This window comes from Neopsephotus bourkii, unplaced genomic scaffold (genome assembly GCF_033783945.1).
Source record: "Neopsephotus bourkii isolate Nb327-2 ecotype Australia unplaced genomic scaffold, CSIRO-AGI_Nbou_v1 NB_1113, whole genome shotgun sequence".
Lineage (NCBI taxonomy): Eukaryota > Metazoa > Chordata > Aves > Psittaciformes > Psittacidae > Neopsephotus > Neopsephotus bourkii.
In genome coordinates this window covers 293,675-315,000 of record NW_026901600.1, presented here as the reverse complement: position 1 = coordinate 315,000, position 21,326 = coordinate 293,675, and the positions used below count along the sequence as shown (strand labels likewise).

Below are 21,326 nucleotides of genomic sequence, written 5' to 3'. Positions count from 1 at the left end.
TTTTAAATCAGGTGTTCATGTTTTAAACTTTAAATGGGCGTTACAAATTAAGCTTTATTTATGCAAAAGAAAGAACTAGTTTGTTTTAAAAGTTAAGCGACTTTCAGGGCAAATTCACATTCGAAGCTCCAGATTTTGTCAGACACATGTATTACCCCAGTATGGAAAAGCACTTCAAAGATGCTTACTGAGTTTCCTAAAATAGGCCTATTTTCTCAAGTTCTGATTGTTCTATTGATTATTCCTCCCAAAAGTGGTATGAATATGCACAAATAATGAAAATTTTCAGTAAGGGTAGGATTTCTTCAGTACATATGCAAGAACTGTGCATGTCTTAAAGCAGGTAATTCATTTCAAATACAGATGGAGCCTCTGAAGCTCTGAAAGTCTGCCAGTTCACGTCTGCCTGTATTTTTTAAATGGAGGAATATATGTATATACATGTGTATTTATACCCAGAAGACACTGAGATCTTCACGGCTGCAGTGTTTGTGTCTGCTGACAGCCTTCTCTCCAGCTAAAATACCAGTGGATGTTAAGTTATGGTACAGCATCGGTGCTGTGAACTTCATGAAGGTAGGAGTGAGCTGCAGAGCTGGGTGGCAGACATGGTGTGCTCTGCAATACCTAACTACTGACCAGGATTAATAGGACCAATGCCAAGATACAGGAGAGATGATTTTGATTGGTGTTATCTGGCGCCACATAGAATTGTATAGGGTACAAGCTGGGGACAAGCTACAGGGATGAGAGTTGGGGTAGTGGAGTTTCATTCCCAATCCATCAGACCTCTGTGTTGGGCAAATCAGTTGCCTGCTGATGTCGTTTTGTTGTCTGGGCTAGCGTGGAAATTTTTAGCTGCTGTTTGAAAAGTTCCCTGAGATCTTCCTGAGGAAGGAAGCTGCTCTAGATGACACATCATGAAGAGGTAACCTGGCTATGTCTGGTTTGGTTTTGTATGAGGAGGGCAACTTGCATTTTTGTTGAGAATACATTTAGGAATGTTCCTGTTTGTTTCTTGTGTTAAAAATTCAACTATTCCCGTGGGTGCAGAGCTAATAAAAAGGCATCACAAGAGATGAGGCCTTGTCAATGTGCAGTTTGTGACCTCTGTTTTTCAGAGTACTGATAAAGTAATTTGAGGTGCGTCTACTCACAGACATAATATCTTCTTTCTTTCATGGGGCAGGCAGATGTTCATGTTCCAGGGTAAGAAAGCCATTTGCGAACAATACCTATGTACCTTTATTCCAGAATAATAGTGTCTGTGAACCTGAGCACAGGGAAGAGAGGAAGTACCAAAATCTTCAGCTGAGGCAGTTTAAACTGGGTATAAATCCTTCATCCTCTTTTTCCCTACCCAACAGACAGTTGAGATATAGTTTGATTTCTTTGAATAAACTGAAATAGGCCTCTCTTGAAGAAAACCTAGGTGTCTGTACCAAGGGGCTGCACAGCTTTCAGCGTTTAAATGCTGCTGCAAGTTTGTGTGTAGACAAGGCCCAAGAGAGTTATGGTGAAGCTATTAGAAGGGGAAGTGATTCTTTTTTTCTTAGACTGATTAAAATTCTTTGGGCTTTCTGTTTGTTTGTTTTAAAATACCTATTTAGCTTTTAATTAACATGTAAGAGAAAGGAAGCTGGTTAAATATTCAATACCTCCTCCCTTTCAATTAAGGTAGAACAGTACACAGTGCATGATGAGGCCTCTGGGAAGTATGGAAAAACAGAGAAGAGCAGCCTCCTGATTATCATTTTCAGGGGGACTGGAAAGGTGAAAGCCATCTGATTATTATTAACATTAATAATAATAATGTTGAAGCTTTTTTTTTTAACATCAGTTTAAAAATACAGTTACTCGTTAGAACCTTACATGCCAAGTGTTGCCTCTAAGTACCCTCACTTTTCCCATCCTATTCCTTATTTTGAGGGCAAGGATGGGGGATTTTCTAGTAAGTCTTTTCAGTATCTTAGTGGAGAAGCTGCAGATGCTGGAGAAGTTATTCTTCATGCTTCATGCCCTTATTTTCATTTTCATGTGGTTCTTTCAGTCCCAGCGAGTCGGCAGCCTCAAACATACAGCCCTGGAAGCTCAACTGAGCAAGTGGGAGATGTTGCCGCCATGCTCTGTGCTAGGATCTAGTCTCTTCCTCTTTTTCTTTTCTCCCCCTTGAAAAATCCAGTTACCTTTTGTCTGTGAGTCTGTTATCCCTCAAGATTGCACTCAAACATTTAGAAAAAGATTGCCTCAATAAAATAAATTATTTGGGAAAATATGCCAGTATTTATAACTCAATAAATATCCTTCCTAAATTTTAATTCCTTCTTCTTGATCTTGTGCACTCTAATTCCTCTAGCACAACATTTATTTTTCTAGCAGTCATGTTTAAAACAATTATATTAACTAAACAAACAAAGACCATTTTATATTGAGGAAACAGCACAAACCACTGCCCAAAAAGTGATGTATTTTTAAGCTTGCTATTTCGTTTAGTGTGATGAGACAAGTTACTTGTAGAAAATACTTTGCTTTTATCAAGAACCGTACAAAAATTATTTTCTTAATCCTTACGTTACATAAACATATTTTTAAATGGAATTGCTGGCACCAGAAATCAGTTGTATAAATGTGTATGTCTAAGTGAGTGGTTGCCTTTTTTTTTTTTTTACGGACTGAAAAGATAACAGATGCTAAAATGCACAGCTATTGGATAGGTTTCATATGCTGTGACTTCAAGGTTTACTGGATATAGGAATGAATTAATTTAAAAAAAAAAAAAAAGAAAATGTTTTGCAAGAAGATTTCTAACTGCATATAAAGCAAGACTTTCCCGATTCAGCTTTTAAATTAGCTTATTGTGATGACCTACTCGGAAATGCATGATGACAGGATAAGTTTATTAACTAACTGCTTTCTTATCTGATGAGTGGTGACCTATTTAGTGCTATGGCCTTTTATTTTCAAAAACCCAGCTTATTTCCCACATGATTCTTCCTTCCAAACACATAAACACTTGAGTAGTTTTACGTGTATGTCTGTGATTACTCATCAGTAGAGTTAATGATGTGTATTTACTGGCTGGACTAAAACAAGAATTAGTCCAATTAGTTCAATAATTGGTTATTTAAAAAATACTTCCTTAAATACTGAGAGTCCATTTCTACATCAACTGTAAATAATAGAAATTCTCTCATTAATTTCTGCTAAAGTGATATTTTTTTCTTTTTTAAAAACTTTTTTTTTTTGTTTCAGAACCCTATTCACATAAATTAGAGAAAAATTTCATAGTTCCAGAGGATAATGAAAATTGCACCTTCTGTCAGAAGGTTCATATTTAGGTCAAACTATTATACAGATGAACTTAACACCTTGTGAAGATATTTTATTTTATTTTGTTTTGTTTTGTTTTATTTTATTTTATTTTAAAAGGAAAAAGGCCAAAAGAAGTAGTATTTATATACCTGGAAATAGTAAAGTTTTGTTATCTAGAACATTCTGTACTACTGTAGGATTAAAAGTTACGTGAGCAATCTAAAACAGAAGTCTTTGAATTGGTTGACCTCAGAGGTGTATCCTTTAGATGCAAATTCCACTAATGTCAATTTTATCTCAGCTAGATATGAACTATGTCTAGTTACAGCTAGCCCATGCCTTAGAATTATAGGAGATGATAAAGGCTGGTGTGCAGAGGATTTTGCCTGTGGATTTTGGAACAGGGTCCTGCCCAGCTAGATAGCATGGACTTCCCATTGTAAGGAGAAGATAGAAACCTCATAGAGAAGGCTCTACCTAACCCTTCTTCAGCTTGTTTCTATTCCTTCTATAATTAACACATCTTCAAGAAGGGATAGAGGGAAAGAAGGGATCTGTTCGGCAGAGGATATGCAAGAGGAGCTTTCCTAGGGTAACATGGAGACACGGGGTCTTGTCTGTAGGAGGCCATGGTGTAGGCAGGTACTTTACTAAAGTAGAAGCAAATACAAGTGCTGTGCACATGGAGATTAGTAGATAAGCCTCAATCTTACACTTTCCAAATATTTTTTCTTGTTGTTTGTTGGTTTGGGGTTTGTTTTTTTTCCCCTCCAGATTCTCTGGAGGAGATGTACAGGAAGGACAATACTGATAAAAAGCAATAGCAGTAAATCACTAACTTTTTCCTTTCTCCTTTTTTAAAGGTGAACATACCCAAGAAACCAATTCATCTCATTCGCTGAAGAAGGATGTGGAAAACATGGGGAAAGGTAAAATAAATAAGGGCCTCTTACATTATAAAACTGCTCTTTGTTTTAATAGAATATGAGGATAATAGGGGGCACTTTTGTTCTGCACCGTATTTTAAGCTTGTCAAATAACATATGAATAATATATGGACCTTTGGGTGGATATAATTGAGATTAATGCATATATATCAATCAATACATGACACTGTAATATAATACTTTAAAATAATATATTACATTGATTTATATTCATGGTTTTCTGCACAAAATCTATTGTAGGTCTATGCAACACTTTTTTTTTTATAACTGCTTAAATATTTTGTCTTATAATAATGAATTGCTCTGCAACTATTCTTTCAAGAATTATTTATACAGATTAGCAAAACCACTTTTCTTTTCCCTTTGTTAGAGGAACTCCAGAAGGTTTTGTTTGAACAGATCGACTTACGGAGGAGACTAGAACAGGAGTTCCAGGTGTTGAAAGGAAATGCGTCTTTCCCAGTCTTCAGTAAGATACACATCTGTGGTTTTGGTGTTATTTATGGGTGGTTGGGTTTGTCACATTGTTAAAGTGGGAGAGGTGTGTTCTCAGTTGTGTTGCCAGGATCTTTGCTTAGTTCTGCTGAATCTGATGGCACTTTTGCCTTGGCTTTTCAGACCTTTTGTGGGGAAAATCTGAAACTGGATGTCTATTTAATGTGTATTTTACTGATTCTGGTAACACTGAATACAGTGAGTAGACGGAAAGATGTCTGGGGCTTCTCGGGGTACAGCAGTGCCAGTGGTCTTAACCAGCGTTTTGGAGGCTTTTGAAGACCAGGTACTTGATAGTTACCTTTAGGTTGTTCTAGGTGATAATGGAGAATTGATGTGCCCCCTGTTTAAGGGACAGAAATACCTATTTGGACTTTTCCTCTTGAGATGGGCTATTTGAGATGGCCCTTCCACCATGACTGATGAGCAGGGTGTTGCTGTCCAGGGGTGATGGAATGTGCCTGGCATGTGTTAAATAAGAGAAAACAATATGGACCCTTAGGGTTTTCATTAAGCTGCCAGAAAGTTACACTGCATGCACAGGGATAAAGACTCATTGACTGAGACTTTCTGAATTACGCTGGCATCAATTGGGAAAAACATGGTTCCATGAGAAATCCCACATAGATCAGGACAATGTAGAAGACACAGTAAGGGCTCTCGTTAACATGCAATGAATGTAATGTTACAGGTTTTCCTGACATTTGCTAAACTGTTAACTCATACGTGCCTGAAATGTCTGACCAGCACTCACCACGAAACTGCCCTCATGTTGGTTTATCATGATTTCTTGAAGAATTCAGAAACTCCGTATTCTTAGACCTCTAGGTCCCTTGATAAAAACTCCAGGGAAAAAAAACCCAGTATTGCCAGGTCCAACAAAGTAAGCAGGTCAGCCAGAGCCCACTGCTGCAAGCTGATGAGTGTTGCATCTCCCAGGAAAAGCTGGGAACACAGACATCATTCTCCTGTTATTTAAAGAAAATACGTTTGTCCCCTTTCTGTAGCATCAGATAGGGTAAGTTCAGGGAAGCAAGGAAGTGCGAGAACTCTGGCAATGACTCCATCTTTAGCCCAAATATTGAAAGATGTAGACAGCTTCATAAATAAAGGAGAAGAGCCGCCTGAGGTGATATGGATATTAATGAAAGGAGGATAACCTCATCCTTCAGTATAAATTCAGTCATTGCTTGGGTTTGGGAGTGAGGTAATTTTAAAATAATTTGTGTAGATCAAAATACTGATGTGTGGTATTGGTGAAATGGCATCTTGGAATTTTGCCATTCAGGTCACTTATTTATCCTTTTGTTCTTCTACAGTAAAATTAATGCTCTGTCATTGCCATGTAAATAAACACTGCAATTAAACCACATGAAATACAATTCAAATAAAAGAAAAGAACACGTACGGCTGACCAAGGAAGTGGCGACTGTATGCTGGCTTGAAAAATATGTGGTTTCAGTGTACCACAAAGTAGTGGTCAATTTTCTTCAGGATTAAAATAGAAACCAGATAATGTGCAATAAACAATATATACAAGTGACCGTAAAACCTATTTACAGATTTAGATTTACCAAAAAAACCCACCCTTCCTCCGCATATAATAAAACAAGAAGAAGGGTCTTTGTAAAGCAGAGAAGCGTAAAATCCAGGGTAGAAGTGGTTTGTCTTCTAGAACAATACATGTCCTAGCAAAAGAGAGGAGGTCTGTGCCAGGCTCGTGCTGCTGGATGGGGCTACTGCTTTAGGTCAAGTATTAGGAAGTGTTTTGCCAAGGTTTCCGAAGTCAGTATCTGTGTGGGGTGGTGTTGGATAGGGAGAAGCTAGGCAGAGAAGTCTTCAGAGAACCAGCTAAAGGAATGTTGAGGTAAAATTAAAATTGCATTGATGGGTTTATCATGGCTTGGAAATACCTGAGGCTGTAGGAGGGAGCGAAGAGCAGACAGGTAACAGGGTTTATATCTGTTGAGTTTTAAGCCCAGCCGGTAACTCAGAACCACACAGCCACTCCTCTTCCTCCCCCTGCTCCTGGAGGGATGGGGAGGAGAATGAAAAGAATGTAACTCCCATGGGTTGAGATAAGAACAGTCCAATAACTAAGGTATAACACAAACCACTACTGCTGCCACCAATAATAATGACAGCGGAAATAACAAGGGAAGAGAATACAATCGCTCACCACTCACTGACCAGCCCGACCCGAGCAGTGATCTGGCCCTTCCGGGTGACTCGCTCTGGTTTCTATACTGGGCATGACATGCTGTGGTATGGAATACCTCTTTGGCTAGCTTGGGTCAGGTGTCCTGTCTCTACTTTCTCCCAGCTTCCCCTCCTCCCTGATGTGCCAGGAGACTCATGAGACTCAGAAGTTCCTTGGTCAGAGTAAATATTATTTAGCAGCAGCTAAAAACATCGGTGTTATCAGTGATGTTCCCAGGCCAACAGTCAAAACCACAACACTGCAGCAGCTACTAAGAAGGAGAAAAATGTCTGCTACTGCTGAACCCAGGACAATATCCTATCCCACTCTGGCTCACCACAGCATGAGGCCGAGCAGCAGTGGGGACTGGATTTCTGTCCCATCCCTAAAGCTGCTGAGGACAGGAGCAGTCTACCAGGGCAATTCTCAGTCCCACAGGTTGTGTTGGTTCTCCCTGTGCTTTGAACTGTCTGTGGGTAAATAAGAAGCCTTTGGTTTTTAAGTTTTCTCAAAGTTATTTAAAAGGGAGGAAATGCATTCCTGTTCAGCTATGTGTGAGATGCGGAAGGTATCACTGTATCCCTCTGCAAAACGCCTCTCTTGGGTTACGTGTAATTAACTCCAAAGTCACCTTTTTGGTTTGGGTCTTGCGTTTAGAACTGAGCACATTTGGGGTGTTTTACCTTAATACCCTCAAAGCACCACCCAGAGTGGTGCCATGCAGTCGTGTGTGTTTGGTTTCCACATTCTCCTCATGGAAATCACTGCTAAATGAGAACTGATCTTATTTGCAAACTCATTTAGCAGTACTTTGCTGCATGCTTCTCTGTGGCTTCTTGTACCTGCTTGAAATGTGGACCATGATAATTTATAAAGCAGCTGACCTTGTCTTCTGCTGTTTGTACCTTTATTTTTTGTATTGTTGTTGTACTTGAAAGCTGCAGATGGGGCTTTCCGTTGCCTGTAACATCTCGCAATGCAAAGATCACCTGAAGAAAATAAAAAAATGAAAAGGTCTGATCACTTGAAGAAAATCAAAGAATTTGCTGTCCTGATACAAATATGAGCACTCGTGCATGATGATAGCGTGTTCCCCCAGAACCCTCTTCTGTTCTGTGCCTTTGGTGTAGGCTGACACACATTTTGTCCATGTGCTTTTAACAATGTGGCAATAAAATGGTGGAGACATAGTCTGGATAGTTAAAGTATTTAATTTTGTGTTAAGAAAGCTATTTAAATATTCATGTCTTTTCTCTTGGGTACTGCTTATGGCTTTGTCTGTAAGCATTCAGATTCAGATAAATGCTGCCAGAAAAAACTGCTATCGTTACCATTAGCACCCCATTTCCACTGCAAGCTTGGACATTTTCAGTGCAGGATTGAGCAAGATTTCTGAGCTATTTTTTCTAAGAGGTGATGAGCCTATGAGGAGGCAGTGAAGAGGAAAGTGTCAAGGAGAGAAGGAGTATTTCTCCATGTAGCCTTACTCATAGTGAAACTGGAGGACCCCAGTCGTAGCTGGCACAGATATGTCAGCCTTTAGTGACCAGAATAGGAAGCAATCACCATTTTATACTGCAGAGGTTTTTTGAAGCTAGGAAGAGGGGAACTGCAAACCTGCTTTGTTTCTGTTGGCTTCTTTTCCTGGTTGAGTTGGACTAGAGGGAATAGACTGAAAAATTATGTGGGCATTTACTTGAAATTCGAGAAACTTTTTATAGAGTAATGTTGTTGTATCCTTTTCTGTGTGACTGAGCTGGCCTCCTAATGGATTCAGCCAGATAAATTTTCTCACTCTTTCTTTGTTTAATTGCTATTTTTTTGTTGTCCTGAAGTGCCTCCATGCCTTATAAAAAACAGCTTTTGGTCATCATTCAGAGAGACAAAATTCATGTGTGAAAGAGGACAGAGCTCTGCCGCCTTGTACTTTTTTCTACCGTGTTCCTATGCCCACACTTGATGGCGGTATGTCCTCTTCCCCTGCAGGAGAGATACATCCTTCCTCTCCACTGCCTCATGCCATGCCTGCTCACTGCTTTCCCACTCCTGCTTTTGGGGTTGAGAAGTTGTCGCAAGGCTGTGTGACTGTGTCCCAGTATGATTATTTAATTCTCTTAATTGGTTAGTTGTAAATAAACCTGTTTAACTGCCTTGGTCTTGTAGTTCTTCTCCAAGCTCTGCGTGTTCAGATGCTCCATGCTGTTTTCTGTTGGCATTCACCTTGCTATTTTCTATACTTGTTTCCTGATTCAGAATGATACTGGATGGAATGGATTTTCTTTCCTCCTCCATTTAATAATCCACCACTGCACTCAGGTCTCCATCATGCAGCTCTCCACGTTATTTGCTTCCTGTCGATGGTTTTGTTCGTATTTTTATTTTTCCCTCCCTCCAACAACAGTGTTATGAAAACAGACCAGCAGTTAATTTTCTACCAAATTAAGTTTTGTCTGAAATGGATAGAGAGGAGGAAAATAAGGGAAGGAGGAGCTAGTGAAGCAAGAAGGCTGGTCTGTGCTGTAACCCAGCTGTCAAGAATCAGTCTTTCAAAGAGTTTTTCCCTTCTGCTTTCCACATCACTGTTTATGGAGCTTTAGTCTGGGTTTTGTTCAAAGCCATCAGCACGATGTTACAAACTACAAATCAAATTGTGCATCCTTGAACACTTTCTCTTCTCACACGTTGGACATCACTATTGATGTCAACAGATTTATGCCAAAGCAAAGGGGAACAGCTTTTGCTCTTCTCATCAGCATTGGCAGACGTTTGACTAATGACTGCAGAGCCTTGTCCATTGAGAAGAATAACTGTGGGAATAAATGCCAGCAACAGACACTTAGCAGAACACGTTTGCTAATTGGGAAATAACTGAATTTGATTTTTTCCACATCTCTTGTTTGAAATGTCCTCTACTAGATAAGTTTCTGTTAGGAACATGTTTTAATCGAGTGAAGGGCTTTGTAGTGTTTCATGGTTCCTTAGTAGTGATTTGGTTTGATTTAACTTTATTTATATGAATTCTACTGTGTGGTCTCCATTTTAACTACTGCATCTGCTTCTTTTTTTCCTCTTCTTACAGATAATTTTCAAGATCAGATGAAGCGGGAACTGGCATACAGAGAAGAAATGGTACAGCAGTTACAAATTGTAAGTTTGCTTTCTCTGCTAAAAATGTTATAAACTGTTGCTTTATGTTTTTTCAATGCAATGCTCAAACTTTCCCTTTGTGAGCCATGCAGATGTACTATTCCCGAGCTCATATTCCTGAGCTCAGCTGGTTTAGAGTCTAATTACCTGGAGATTTACTTTCATGTGGTAACCAGATGGGTCTTCATGTTTCAACTAAACGAAATGCGTTGACTCAATGCTGAGAGGTGCTTCTCCTAGAGTGAAAAGTGAGGACTGAATCAGTACACGTTAAGCAGTTAAATGTTTCTACCTTGTAAAAGTTGCCAAGGGGTGCATTTCAGCCCTTGGTAGGGAATCTGTGCAAGGCCAGCTTCTCACTGGCAAATAAACCTCAGGATGTGTCTTTGTGAAATTTCAGCTGCCAGAAGAAGCGCTCAACTCGGCAGTAAAGGATTGAGTTGCCAAAACACAGCTCAGTGCAGGCACACATTGCTGTTGGGTTTTTTGCTTCTTATTTTAAAATCAAGAGGGATTTTGCATGTGTGTGTTAGTGCAGCTCTGTATCATTGTAATAACTGTGATGCTTTGAAAACTTGACGTACTTAATCCAGTACAAGCAAGGGGTGTAGTATATAAAACTGTTTCTTATTCAGATACTGTTTAGTGTAAGAGCAGGGCATGTTAGCAGCCGGGAGGCTATCAGCATGCTAATAGTGCTTTTTTGTGATCAGTCTGATGTTATTCAACAGGGTTTTTTTTTAAGCAGGTTTGCCATATATCCCCACTTACGTGGATCCAGTCTGTGCTTGAACATCTAATTTTTCCTTGTGGTTGTCACAGAGCCTAGTGCAGGGAAGGCATTGTCCAGCCTTCTGGTACTGTCATTTTCTAATTGATGGGTTGGGACATAAAAATAAAGCTGAAGGCCAGGATTGTCAAACTTGTGCACCTATGTTTAGAGGCTTTTAGAAGTGGCCTTATTTTTAGAGCTGCCGAACATTCCTGCTCCCTGTTCCTGCTGACTTCAGGGATTTCAATGAGAGATGGAGGGTGCTTGAAGGAGGTTGTTTATGGAGGGAATTCAAGTTCAGAACATCTTTGGAGATTTTTTTTCTGCTGCTTGTCTCCACTCTTTTTCTTTAATGTGTCCAGTGGTTACTGTGTTCCCCTTTGTCTCCCAGTGCCAGGAAAGGACTTTGGTTTGATCTCTGAATTGCATTGTCACAGAAGCTGGTAATTAAGATGCCATCCTGAAAAGTACTTCCCCTGCTGCTTTGGATTTGAGGCAGGTGACCTGTCTGATTCCTCCTGTGAAGCGCATTTAAACACAAAGTTTGTGGCTCCACTTCAGCCTTTATCTCTTGTGTCAGGCAAACTTGGAGCTAAATCTCCCTCTTAGGAGAGAATGGATCATCTCTGCCATGCACTTTGCGATCCAGTTCTGAAGTTGTTTCTGAAAGTGGATGTCACCACTTCCAGCCAGCTGATCTACAAGAAATGGAAAAATCACAAGGTTCAGTGTAGTCCTTTTTCTTGGGCAGGAAAAGACATATGATCATGTAATTCACACCTTTTTATGGTGCATGCTACAGAAAGACTAATAGTCATTTGATCATTGAACAGAGCTGTCTGAATGTACTTACAGTTAATAGTTTCAACATTTAATGTGCTGTACCAGCAGTTCAGGACCCCTTCACTCACTGTGGCTGCCTAAGTTTAATTATCACTAATAGAAGTGTTATCACATCATCACTAAGTCTTTATGCTCACCTTTGGGTATCCCTCCCAATACTGGTGAGACAGGTTGTGTAGCAGTGAGACAACTAAAAGGATGTTTGCATCTGAAGAACTGAGAGACTGCTGCAAATAACAAGTGTGTTTGTTTAAGATGGGTGTAGAAATTTTCAGGGATGTTTTTGGGTGGTAGCTGAAATGGAGTCAGCACTTCTGATGTGATAACTACTGCAGTTACTTTAATTCATTCATGTGAATATACCTTGTGTGCTTATATGTAGAATTAAGATTGCTGAGCTGAATGCGCTAATTTGTTTGGCCTTTTGGGGTAATGACATAGATGAGTTAGAGCTTTTAGTGCAAGATACACAAAAAGCATGGTTACTTCTAAATTTTTTTGTTCATTTGTTGTTTTTAAAAGGGGCAGGTGGTTTTGGCTTGTATGTACATGGGATGCTCTACTATTGCTTTAGCAGAGCTGCCCACAGCTCATTTTCTTGTTAACACTGAAGTGCAAAGATAAAAGCAGAAGTCTTTAATGTATACTTATATCTCAATTTTACTTGCAGTTTCACAGCTGTATACCTTTGTATTATTTAACTCAAAATTTACTAGTATAACTAGCCGCAGAACCTAACTATTTTACAAACAATGTGAATGCACAGTCAGTTTCTTTTGCCTCTTCTCACCACTGAAAGATTATAAAGTTAGTCCTTTCTGAAGACTTGTGCATGACCTTGAAGGCATCCCCTGTAACGGGGTACCAGAGGCAAGTTTTGCAGCAGCAGTGGTTTCACTCACCTTGTACTGGAATTCCTCAAGCTACGTAACTGAGTAGTCAGACTAAAATGTGCGTTGCCGTGCTTGATGTGTCAGAAAGGTCAGGAATACAGCAAGCTGAAGCTAAGCATGAAAAGATTAATGAAATATAAATTGTGCTTGAAAACTTCCTCGTGCAAACGCCCACCATAGCCTGACTTTTACATGGAAAGGACTGGTGGAAGGTGGCGGGGGGGTTTCCTCCAAGTAACGCGTTTTTCTCCCAGTTCTCAGTGACGCTGTGAAGCTGTAGTGCAGGAGGCAATGATGAACGGCCACGCATGGGGAGCAGCTTGGGGAGCGCTGGCGCGGGCTCCGGATGCCCTCTGCCGCTCCCCGGCCGCCACTGCATCCCCAGCACCGGCTGCGAGGTACCTGGCTTCAGTACTCCTCATTAAAAACCTCCGTTACAGCAGCATTTAATCAATGGGGTTTTGTTTTAATGCTCTGTCCGCTCCGGAAAAAAAAAATAAAGAAAAAAAATATATACATTTTATGGCTTCCTGAAAGTCAGGAGGAAAGCTCAGATCGTTGGGAAAATGGGAGGTTGAGTCCTGTTCTGTTACATCCTCTGTGATAGATGTTGGCTTCTTTGGACATAACCCTCCTTGGTAGGTAGCTGGAGCAGTGAGTCATTGTGCAACCATCAGCAATTTATGTTGAGAACAGATTTGGTCAGAGTGTCTTGAGCAGCTGCTAGGAAGTATTAATCAAAGAACCAGGGATGTTAAAGCTCATCCAGTTTCAACCCCCTGCCATGGGCAGGGACCCCTTCCACTAGAGCAGCTTGCTCCAAGCCCCTGTGTCCAACCTGGCCTTGAACACTGCCAGGGATGGGACAGTCACAGCTTCTCTGGGCACCTGTGCCAGTAATTCCAGTATTGCAGCCTGTTCGTGCCAAGGACCCAGCCAAGTGCCAAGAAACAACTAATCATCATGTTTAACAAGAAAATAGGTCTTAAGTCTTTGAATGCACTTTTCTTTTCCTCCTCCCTCAAAGTGCTGTCTCCTGAATTAGCTACATACAGTGTGTGTACTTGGAGGTCTTAAATAAAATACTAATTTTATATATGGATATAGGCATAGATCATTTGGCTTTTGCTATCCAGCTATACAGAAAGGGCCACTAAGAAGAAACAAATGTCAAGCATGCTGGGGTAAGTTCTAAAATGGCACATGTGACATGGCCTTAGAAGAGCTCACCTGCCTTTTGAGTTGTTGGTTTCTGTCCAGGGTGACCAGAACTCATCTGTCAGGACAGCCAAGCCAGTCTAACAAAGCACTGAGTTGGCTCCTGCTTGAGCTTCTGCATCTGTCTGGTATTGTTTTCTGAGCATGTGTTAGTGGATCACAGTTTAAAAGCATAAACTTTCTTCCTAGCTGCCAGGTGGGAGAATGATTAGAAGCAACATTCCCAGTACAATGATTTTTTATTCCTTTTATGTTTCGGTAAACCCCTCTAAAACACTTTTACAGGTAAGTAGAACACTAAGCTAGCGTTTGTTCGTTTCCTTTTGGGGGTCTCTTACAAGTGGTTTGTTGGTTCCAAGGAAGCATAGACCACAGTTGTATCCACCAGGAAAGACTAAGGTGGCGTTCATCACCCTGCTCCTGTAGTTTAGGTAACTAAGATCAGGCACTGATCAATCCTATTAACTTTACATAAGGGTAAAAGGCAGCAGGTCTCTGGCATGTTAGAAATGTGAGAAGGGCAGTCCTTTGTCTATCCAGCTCCAGCGGAAAGTGTTGGTTTTGTTTTGTTTGGGTTTTTTAATTTAGTTAGATTCCCATGAACTTCATTCCTCCTTCCTAGCCTAACTCTGGGCTGATATTACTGTTTAGAGCTCATAACTGGATCCAGCTGGAGCTCCTCTGATATTTGATGGCCTTACTTACTAAGATTCAATGCTGCTTTGAATCAGCTCTGTTCTTCAGAGGCAGACAATAAAATTAATCTGGAACTATCTATCTACAAAATTGATTTCTATTTCTCCATCATGTTTCACCCTGATCTTTAAGGATTCGCAAGAGTGTTTAAAAGAGGAAAAAAAGGTATCATGTGGTAATGCTGGTAGATCTTCAGAGGTATGAGATCATGTTCCTCTGGGTCCTACTGTAATTAAGAAAAGCACTAGTAGGTTTAATTCCTATTTTAGGTTGTATATAAAAAGCAGGTGCTTTGTACAACTAATATATTCATTATACAAACGAGGAATATCCACATTTTTGTGTGTAGAGACATTGGTTGCCGCATGCATGTTATTCCATATTTGAAAAATGGAAATAGGAAACAGCAGTGCTTTATTAGGATTTCTGTTTTGGTCCTCTGCTTAAAGTGGTCCAGCTAGATTGATTGACCTTGGTAAGAATGTTAGAGGGAAACATCGGTTCAGCACAATGGCTCTTGGATTTTTTGAGCTGCATCTTGTGCTGAAGTGCCTGCACACAGACACACAGATAATGACAGACAGAAGAGCATTTCTGGAAACATGTTCACTGTATTTTGCAGACTCCAAGGCAGATTTCACTTCTTTGCCTCCCTCCTCCAAACCCAGAGAGGTATTTATATTTTTTTCTCATTAATTTTTTCACCTGTGCTTTAGTAGTTGGGATGATACTGCAGGTCTGTTTCTGTATGTTCAGTTACCTGCATTTGATTTTTTGGTGAAGCTTCTTTGATGTCCAAGTGTAGCAGGGATGGACATGTACTTTAGAAATGAATCTCAAATCCTGTCCGTGTATGTGTGCTTTGCTTCATGTTGTGCCCCAGACTCAGAGCTTGCAAACTGGATTCCCTGAATGAAGCAGAGAATGTGTTCCAGGAATGCAGTTAGGAGTGTGCTGTAGGACAAGCCTGTCTTTATCAGAACAGACACCATGGATGCACAACAGGGGAATGTATTGTCATGAAGAGCCCTAAATATAGTCCGCTGCAGCAGTGGAGTTACCAAATGCTCTTCAGATGTATAAGATGACATTGCAGATGATTTAACTCATGAAGAACATAGTTATTTCCCTATTAGACATCCATCTCTCCCAGTTTTATTTACTACCAGGAGAATGGATAACCCAACACACACTGAAAAGACACTGATGTACCAAATATATCAGAGAAGTGGATTAAGAACAGTTAATTTCTGACAGAATGTACCCCATTGTATTATCTAGGTCAGTACAGCCTGGGAGATGTCCTATATACTTGGTAGCCACGCAAACTGATGTTGCCTGTTGGTCGTCCTGAGTGGGAGAGAGAAGGAAAGCAGTTGGTGAAGCATCATGGGTCTCAGCTGAAATGTGCTTGCTCAGGCAGCTTGTTTGTGGCTCGTTTGAATCTAAGCTGTAGAAATGGGTGATCAGGTAAACAGTTTCTTTGCAGACATCTCTGCTGCAATTTGGATAGGAGTTTTCCAGCCTTTGCAAACACTGCCCTGAAGGCAGCTCTGTTTGAGAATGTGGTGGAGGAAGGAGCTCTGTTTTTGGGGGGGGGAATCTGTCAGCATGCTTCCTGTTACCTTTTCAATTCTGTCAAGAACGAGGGGTTATAAGAGTAGTCAGACAAAACAGCTGGATTCTGGGTCTTCTCAGGTCATCGGTGGTTTTGGCCTCTCAGTTCATGCACACACGTTTCCCTTTCCCCAGGGCTGTATAGTGTGGGAAGCAGCATGCCCCTATCAAAGGCTTCTGTTTCATTCAGCCAGACGGCTCGTCTTTGCAGATGCTTTCTGGTGTTGCTGCTTTCAATCAGATTGACCTCCTTCCCTGAGAGATGAAAGGGTTAGCTCCTGAGCTGCAGCTGCTCCTTTCTTTCCTCTTATCCTGAGCCTTCCCTGCTCTTTTCATTATTAAGGCAGGCAGGGATGGATACATCTCTTCATGTAATTGCAGATTCTACACTTTACACCAGCCAGGAGACATGCTGAGCACAATTCACGCAAACATCCTCACATACTGTGGGCACAATGTAATTAAAAACAAAACAGGGATATACAAGAATGCATGTTAGGTGTATGGTCAGTGGATATGGATGCAAATTCACATGTTTTCAGCTGTGTGGGGTAGGTTGCCTCAACTCTGTGCATTTGCCTGCCTCTTCTTTTTGCTGCTCATGCAGCATAAGGCCTTGCTCCTGACTTAAGCTCATCGTATTTGTCATCTTGCAGTAACATATTTGACATTATTTGTAAATATATTGTGGAGAGCCTGACAGCTGAAGAAGGTCACCTCAGTGTGTGACAGTGTCTAGGAGTGGAAGGACATAGATTTTCTGACCCCAACCTGAATTCCTCCAATGGTCCTTCCAAAAGGCAGCATTAAGGAATAGTGATTTTGTAGTCGCTTGGATTCCCAGCTATGGAGAAATCTCGAAGCAATTTAGTTTTTGTTGCATTCTAAAGGCCCAGCACTGGAAAAGAGCAGCCCCAAACCATATTCCCAGTAGCCAGCAAGCACATCATCCCACTTTGTTTCTAAATATATCTCTGTTCCCTAATATGCCTATGTATGTTCTCTGTTTTTCTTTAATTATTTGTTCCGCTTCAGTGGCTTCCCTCAGATTGATGCAAGTCAGAGATAACTATTAGGAACTTCCCAATTATGGTGCTATAAACGCCTGAAACCTCATACTCCCAACATGCTGTATTTTGGCTGTGCAGAGATCAATGCATGTTGCTTGCTCTGTTACGAACAGCTGATTTTTGTCATCTTGCAGGCAGCAGAATGGGTGGTGGATTTAATTTTTGACAGCAACTGCTAAAAACAAAATATTGGAAGACATCTTTTACACTGGATTTTAAGATCTGTCTGTTTTAATTTGGGCCATTTTTCTTTTGTTTCTGCGTCAACATTCTTGTGGTTTTGTAAAGAGCTCAATCTTTTCATTTAAGGCACTGTTTCCTAAAATGATACGGGGAGGCAAACAAAACCCTTCATCTGCAGGGATTCCAGTTTAGAAGTTTCATTAGCCAAACCTTGGCTTAAATCAGTGGCTTTGTCTCTGTGTCATTGCAGATTCCCTATGCAGCAAGCTTGATCAGGAAAGAAAAGCTCGGCGCACACCTCAGCAAAAGCTAAAGGTGAGCTTATGAAAGATGAGACTTTATTCTGTCTTACGTGGATGTCATGTTTTTCTCTGCAGCCATTGCAAGACTAAGGGGATCATTCTTTGGCTTGATGTTACTCATTCTGGTCTAAAAGCTCTGTCTGTGAAGGTGTTGTGCTACTGTCTAAAGCTGATAATTGATATGTCACGTAAATTACTCCTGCTGGGGTAGGACATACTGCTCCAAGTTGACCACTGGGTGAATCCAGGCCTCATTGCCTGAGCATGTGCTTCAGCTCTGGTGAGTAGTGGTGTAAAGGTCATGTAGCATCAGTGGAAGGAGGGAAATACCCTGGCATTCAGAAGGCACTAAAAGTTCACACATAGACAGGTAGAGATGAGGTTTTCTGCCCATAGTGGAGCTTTTTCTCAAGAAAGATCAGTGTATTTTGGGAGCACAGAACAACACAGACTCTGTCTTCCATAGTTCAGTCTCCTGTAGAGGGCAGTTACCCTGCTGCCCTTATGCAGGATATTCCCAAACCCAACACTGCATTTTTCAGGAGTGCTTTTTAGAAGCATTCAGTTAAAAGAAGCACCATCTCCATCATCGTGGTTGATTGGAGATTCCAGTTTCAGGTGCTACAGCCCCAACATTTAAACATTTTCTCTTTTTTCTGGTAAAACAAGAGATGGAGAGGCAGAAAGCTGGTAGCCCTGCTACGGTGATATGGTACAAAATGTGGCTTGTGGCTTTACTGAAAAGTTCCCCGAGGTAGAGCAGGTGAATTAGAAGAAAAGAGCTATTCATAGGTAGAGGCCTCAGTAATGCACAAAGTAGAGGCTCTCGAGAAAATCTGGAGCATCTGAGAAGGTGTTGATAGTATAGATGATGGATGTTTGCCTCAGCTATGGAAGAAGCAGATAATTAAAACATTACGAGTAATTATAGTTACCATATAACCAGTATCTGGCTTTGAGCTCTGTCTGCTGAGATAAGGGGACTAATCTAAGCATCAAGTTGGTCTGGTTTACCTCTTGTGCATACTTTATTACTGTCTGCCAGCATTTTCCAGTTGAGTCTCATTAATCTGAGCACTGATTTAAAATAAATTCCATGGTGTTAATAGCCCAAATAGAACAGTACGCTTTCCAGATGAGAAGCAGCAGGTCCTGCCCTGAGCGCCTTGTCCAAAGCACTGATCTACAATAAGTCTGCCTGAGGATGGCAGCATCAGATGAACAGCACCATTTGTTCCCATCATCAGGTTTTCATCAGCTGACAGTCCCTGCAAGGAAGGTGCTGGCATCACAGCTATGAATATTTCCTGACTATTTGCTGCGAGCGTGGAGGATGGATGTGTTTCTCATGCTGTTTTTGTTTCCAGTGGCACACCATCCCCGCAGACAACAGGGATTTCTCTAAGTAGGCCCTAGTGTTTTTGAAAGATTAGTTGTTACTTAACTGCTAAGCTAAATCAGTCAAGCAGAGAATCACGACTGTATTGTTCAGAAGCAATTGCAGATTCTCCATGTGCCAAGCAGAAGAGAGTTGCCTCAAGAAGGAACGTGAATACATACACATACCCACATCATACACCAAGGAGGTGAAAACCCTGTGCGTTGCAGAGCAACCACTCAATTAATACTCAGTGCTTCTCTGCTACCCTTGTTGGGCTTTGTGTTCCTTTCCACAGCAGTTCTTGTTGTGTTTAGTGGTACTTCAGTCAGTTACAAGTTGCACTTCATCTTTAATTTAAAAGTATTTCCACCTGGCTTTACAGATGCTCACTAGCAAATTGTCAGAGGATGCTTCTGGAGCAGGTGATCTGCATGTATCCCCTTTTCAGTGATTGCAGATTAATGTTATAATTCTGTGAGTAAAGAAATCTCAGGCTTGGGCTTAGTGTTGTAACATTTTCTCTCTCTTTTTTCCTTGTTTTTGGTCTCAATTTGCAGCAGCACAGGATATTTTGCAGCCGTTAACCTTCTAAGTTATTACTTGCCAGTCAGAAACCTGACTTGTTTAAAGACTGAAACAAAATGGAAGATTGGGGATACAGGTTCCTTTGAACCCGAGGACAAGTGACCTCAAAGCATCATGGACAACCATGTAAAATAGAATGTAGCAGCCATTTATTAGTAAAAGCAAAACAACAAAAAAAAATTAAAAAAAAAAATGCCTGTCCTGGATCTTTTTTGGTGGTACCAAAGTTTAAGTCTCTGTGTTTTTAGAAGGACTACTGAACCTGATAGAGAAAATGCTTTCGATGAATCGTATGGATAAGCTGTGAAGGGAACTGACACTCCTTTCAACGCCACAAACACTGACGACATCTGTCAGTTTCATCCTTTGCTTTTGAATTGTGATTGTTTTATGGGAAGAAATGTGTGTCTTACCAGATGGGCCAGAACCGCGTTTGGATGGATGGATGGATGGATGGATAGGGCAGAGTTAGCCATACACAGTGCTTTTTAAAAGCAGACTGGAAATTCTCACACCCCTCTCCCTCGGCCCTCTCCTCCTCTGGTATTTTGCCTGCTGTATGAATTAACGATTGTACTCCTCTGGAAATATTTTACAATTTAATATTGAGTGTAATTAAGAATATAATCGCTGTTATCAAAAAAGGTATTTAACTCTGTTGTAGTTTCTTTATCATTCATGTGGAAAAAAGTCTATAATAAAAAAAAGAAAACTATGAGATCATAGTTGAGCTTCGCTGTAATTTAATGCTGTGCTTACTCCACTAAAGAAAAGAACTGGGAAATTTATCCCTAAGAACATCTTTTTAGAAGTATTTTAATTCACAAATAACATGTCAAAGTATTTCGTGGCAGAAATCCTCTGCCTTTGGTTATTTAGAAAACATTTGGAAGTACACGTAGTGAAATTTCACAATATTCCTTGTGGATCCACAGAAATAGAGGGAGATATGCCAAAGTCAGTTGACTTCTGAAGACCGCAGCAGCAGTCTTCCAATCCTTTTCCTGGATGTGCAACATTCTTCTCCATGATGTGCAACACCCCAATTACTAGGGCTTTCCTGTGTGAAATTCCTGCCCCCAGCCATGGTGTCATCCCTGAGCATACAACAGCATAGAATGTTGTCCACACCAATACAGCACCACCAGATCTGAAAGCAGTTTAAGCCACCCCCAGCATCTGAACGTGTCACAGAGGTGCTCTCTCAATATTCTCCTCATTCCCAGCAAATCCCTGGGAGATTCAGTCATCCGGTTTTATAGTTCCTTATATCCCAACAGATCGGGAAGGCAGGGAGGGGGAAGAAGGGCACAGTCTGTTTTCATGCCCTTCCCTGCATAGTTTACTCACGCAGTATGCAAGCTGACAGTACTCAAACACAAGAGTCTCTGAGCTGGCACCATCATGACTTCTGAGCATGGAAAAAAGCAATGAAAGCACCAGGAAAGCTGGACCAGGTCAGACCAAAAGTTCATCTGTGCCAGTACCCTCTTCCCAATAATAGATGAAATCAGATACTTTCTGAAAGCAGGCAAGCAGTTTGAATTATATTCCCAGAATATAGTTTTAGCTTCTAATGATTTACTGCTCATGTTTTTTTTTTGATCTAGACATTATGTCTTGTTTTTAATAACCTGCAATGGATTTTTTTACTTACACAAACTC

General features: G+C 40.7%; 1 protein-coding gene across 2 annotated transcripts in view; it reads left to right on the top strand.

The window, feature by feature from the left end:
- Positions 1-21,098, top strand: part of SKOR2 (SKI family transcriptional corepressor 2) — a 34,866-nt gene extending 13,768 nt beyond the window's left edge. For both annotated transcript variants that reach the window (XM_061362297.1, XM_061362296.1), the window contains exons 5-9: positions 4,176-4,241; positions 4,630-4,728; positions 10,034-10,101; positions 17,644-17,708; positions 19,634-21,098. In XM_061362297.1, the coding sequence (XP_061218281.1) occupies positions 4,176-4,241; positions 4,630-4,728; positions 10,034-10,101; positions 17,644-17,706 (296 nt within the window). In that variant the 3' untranslated portion in view covers positions 17,707-17,708; positions 19,634-21,098. The remainder of the gene's footprint in view (positions 1-4,175; positions 4,242-4,629; positions 4,729-10,033; positions 10,102-17,643; positions 17,709-19,633) is intronic.
- The last annotated feature ends 228 nt before the right edge of the window (positions 21,099-21,326 follow it).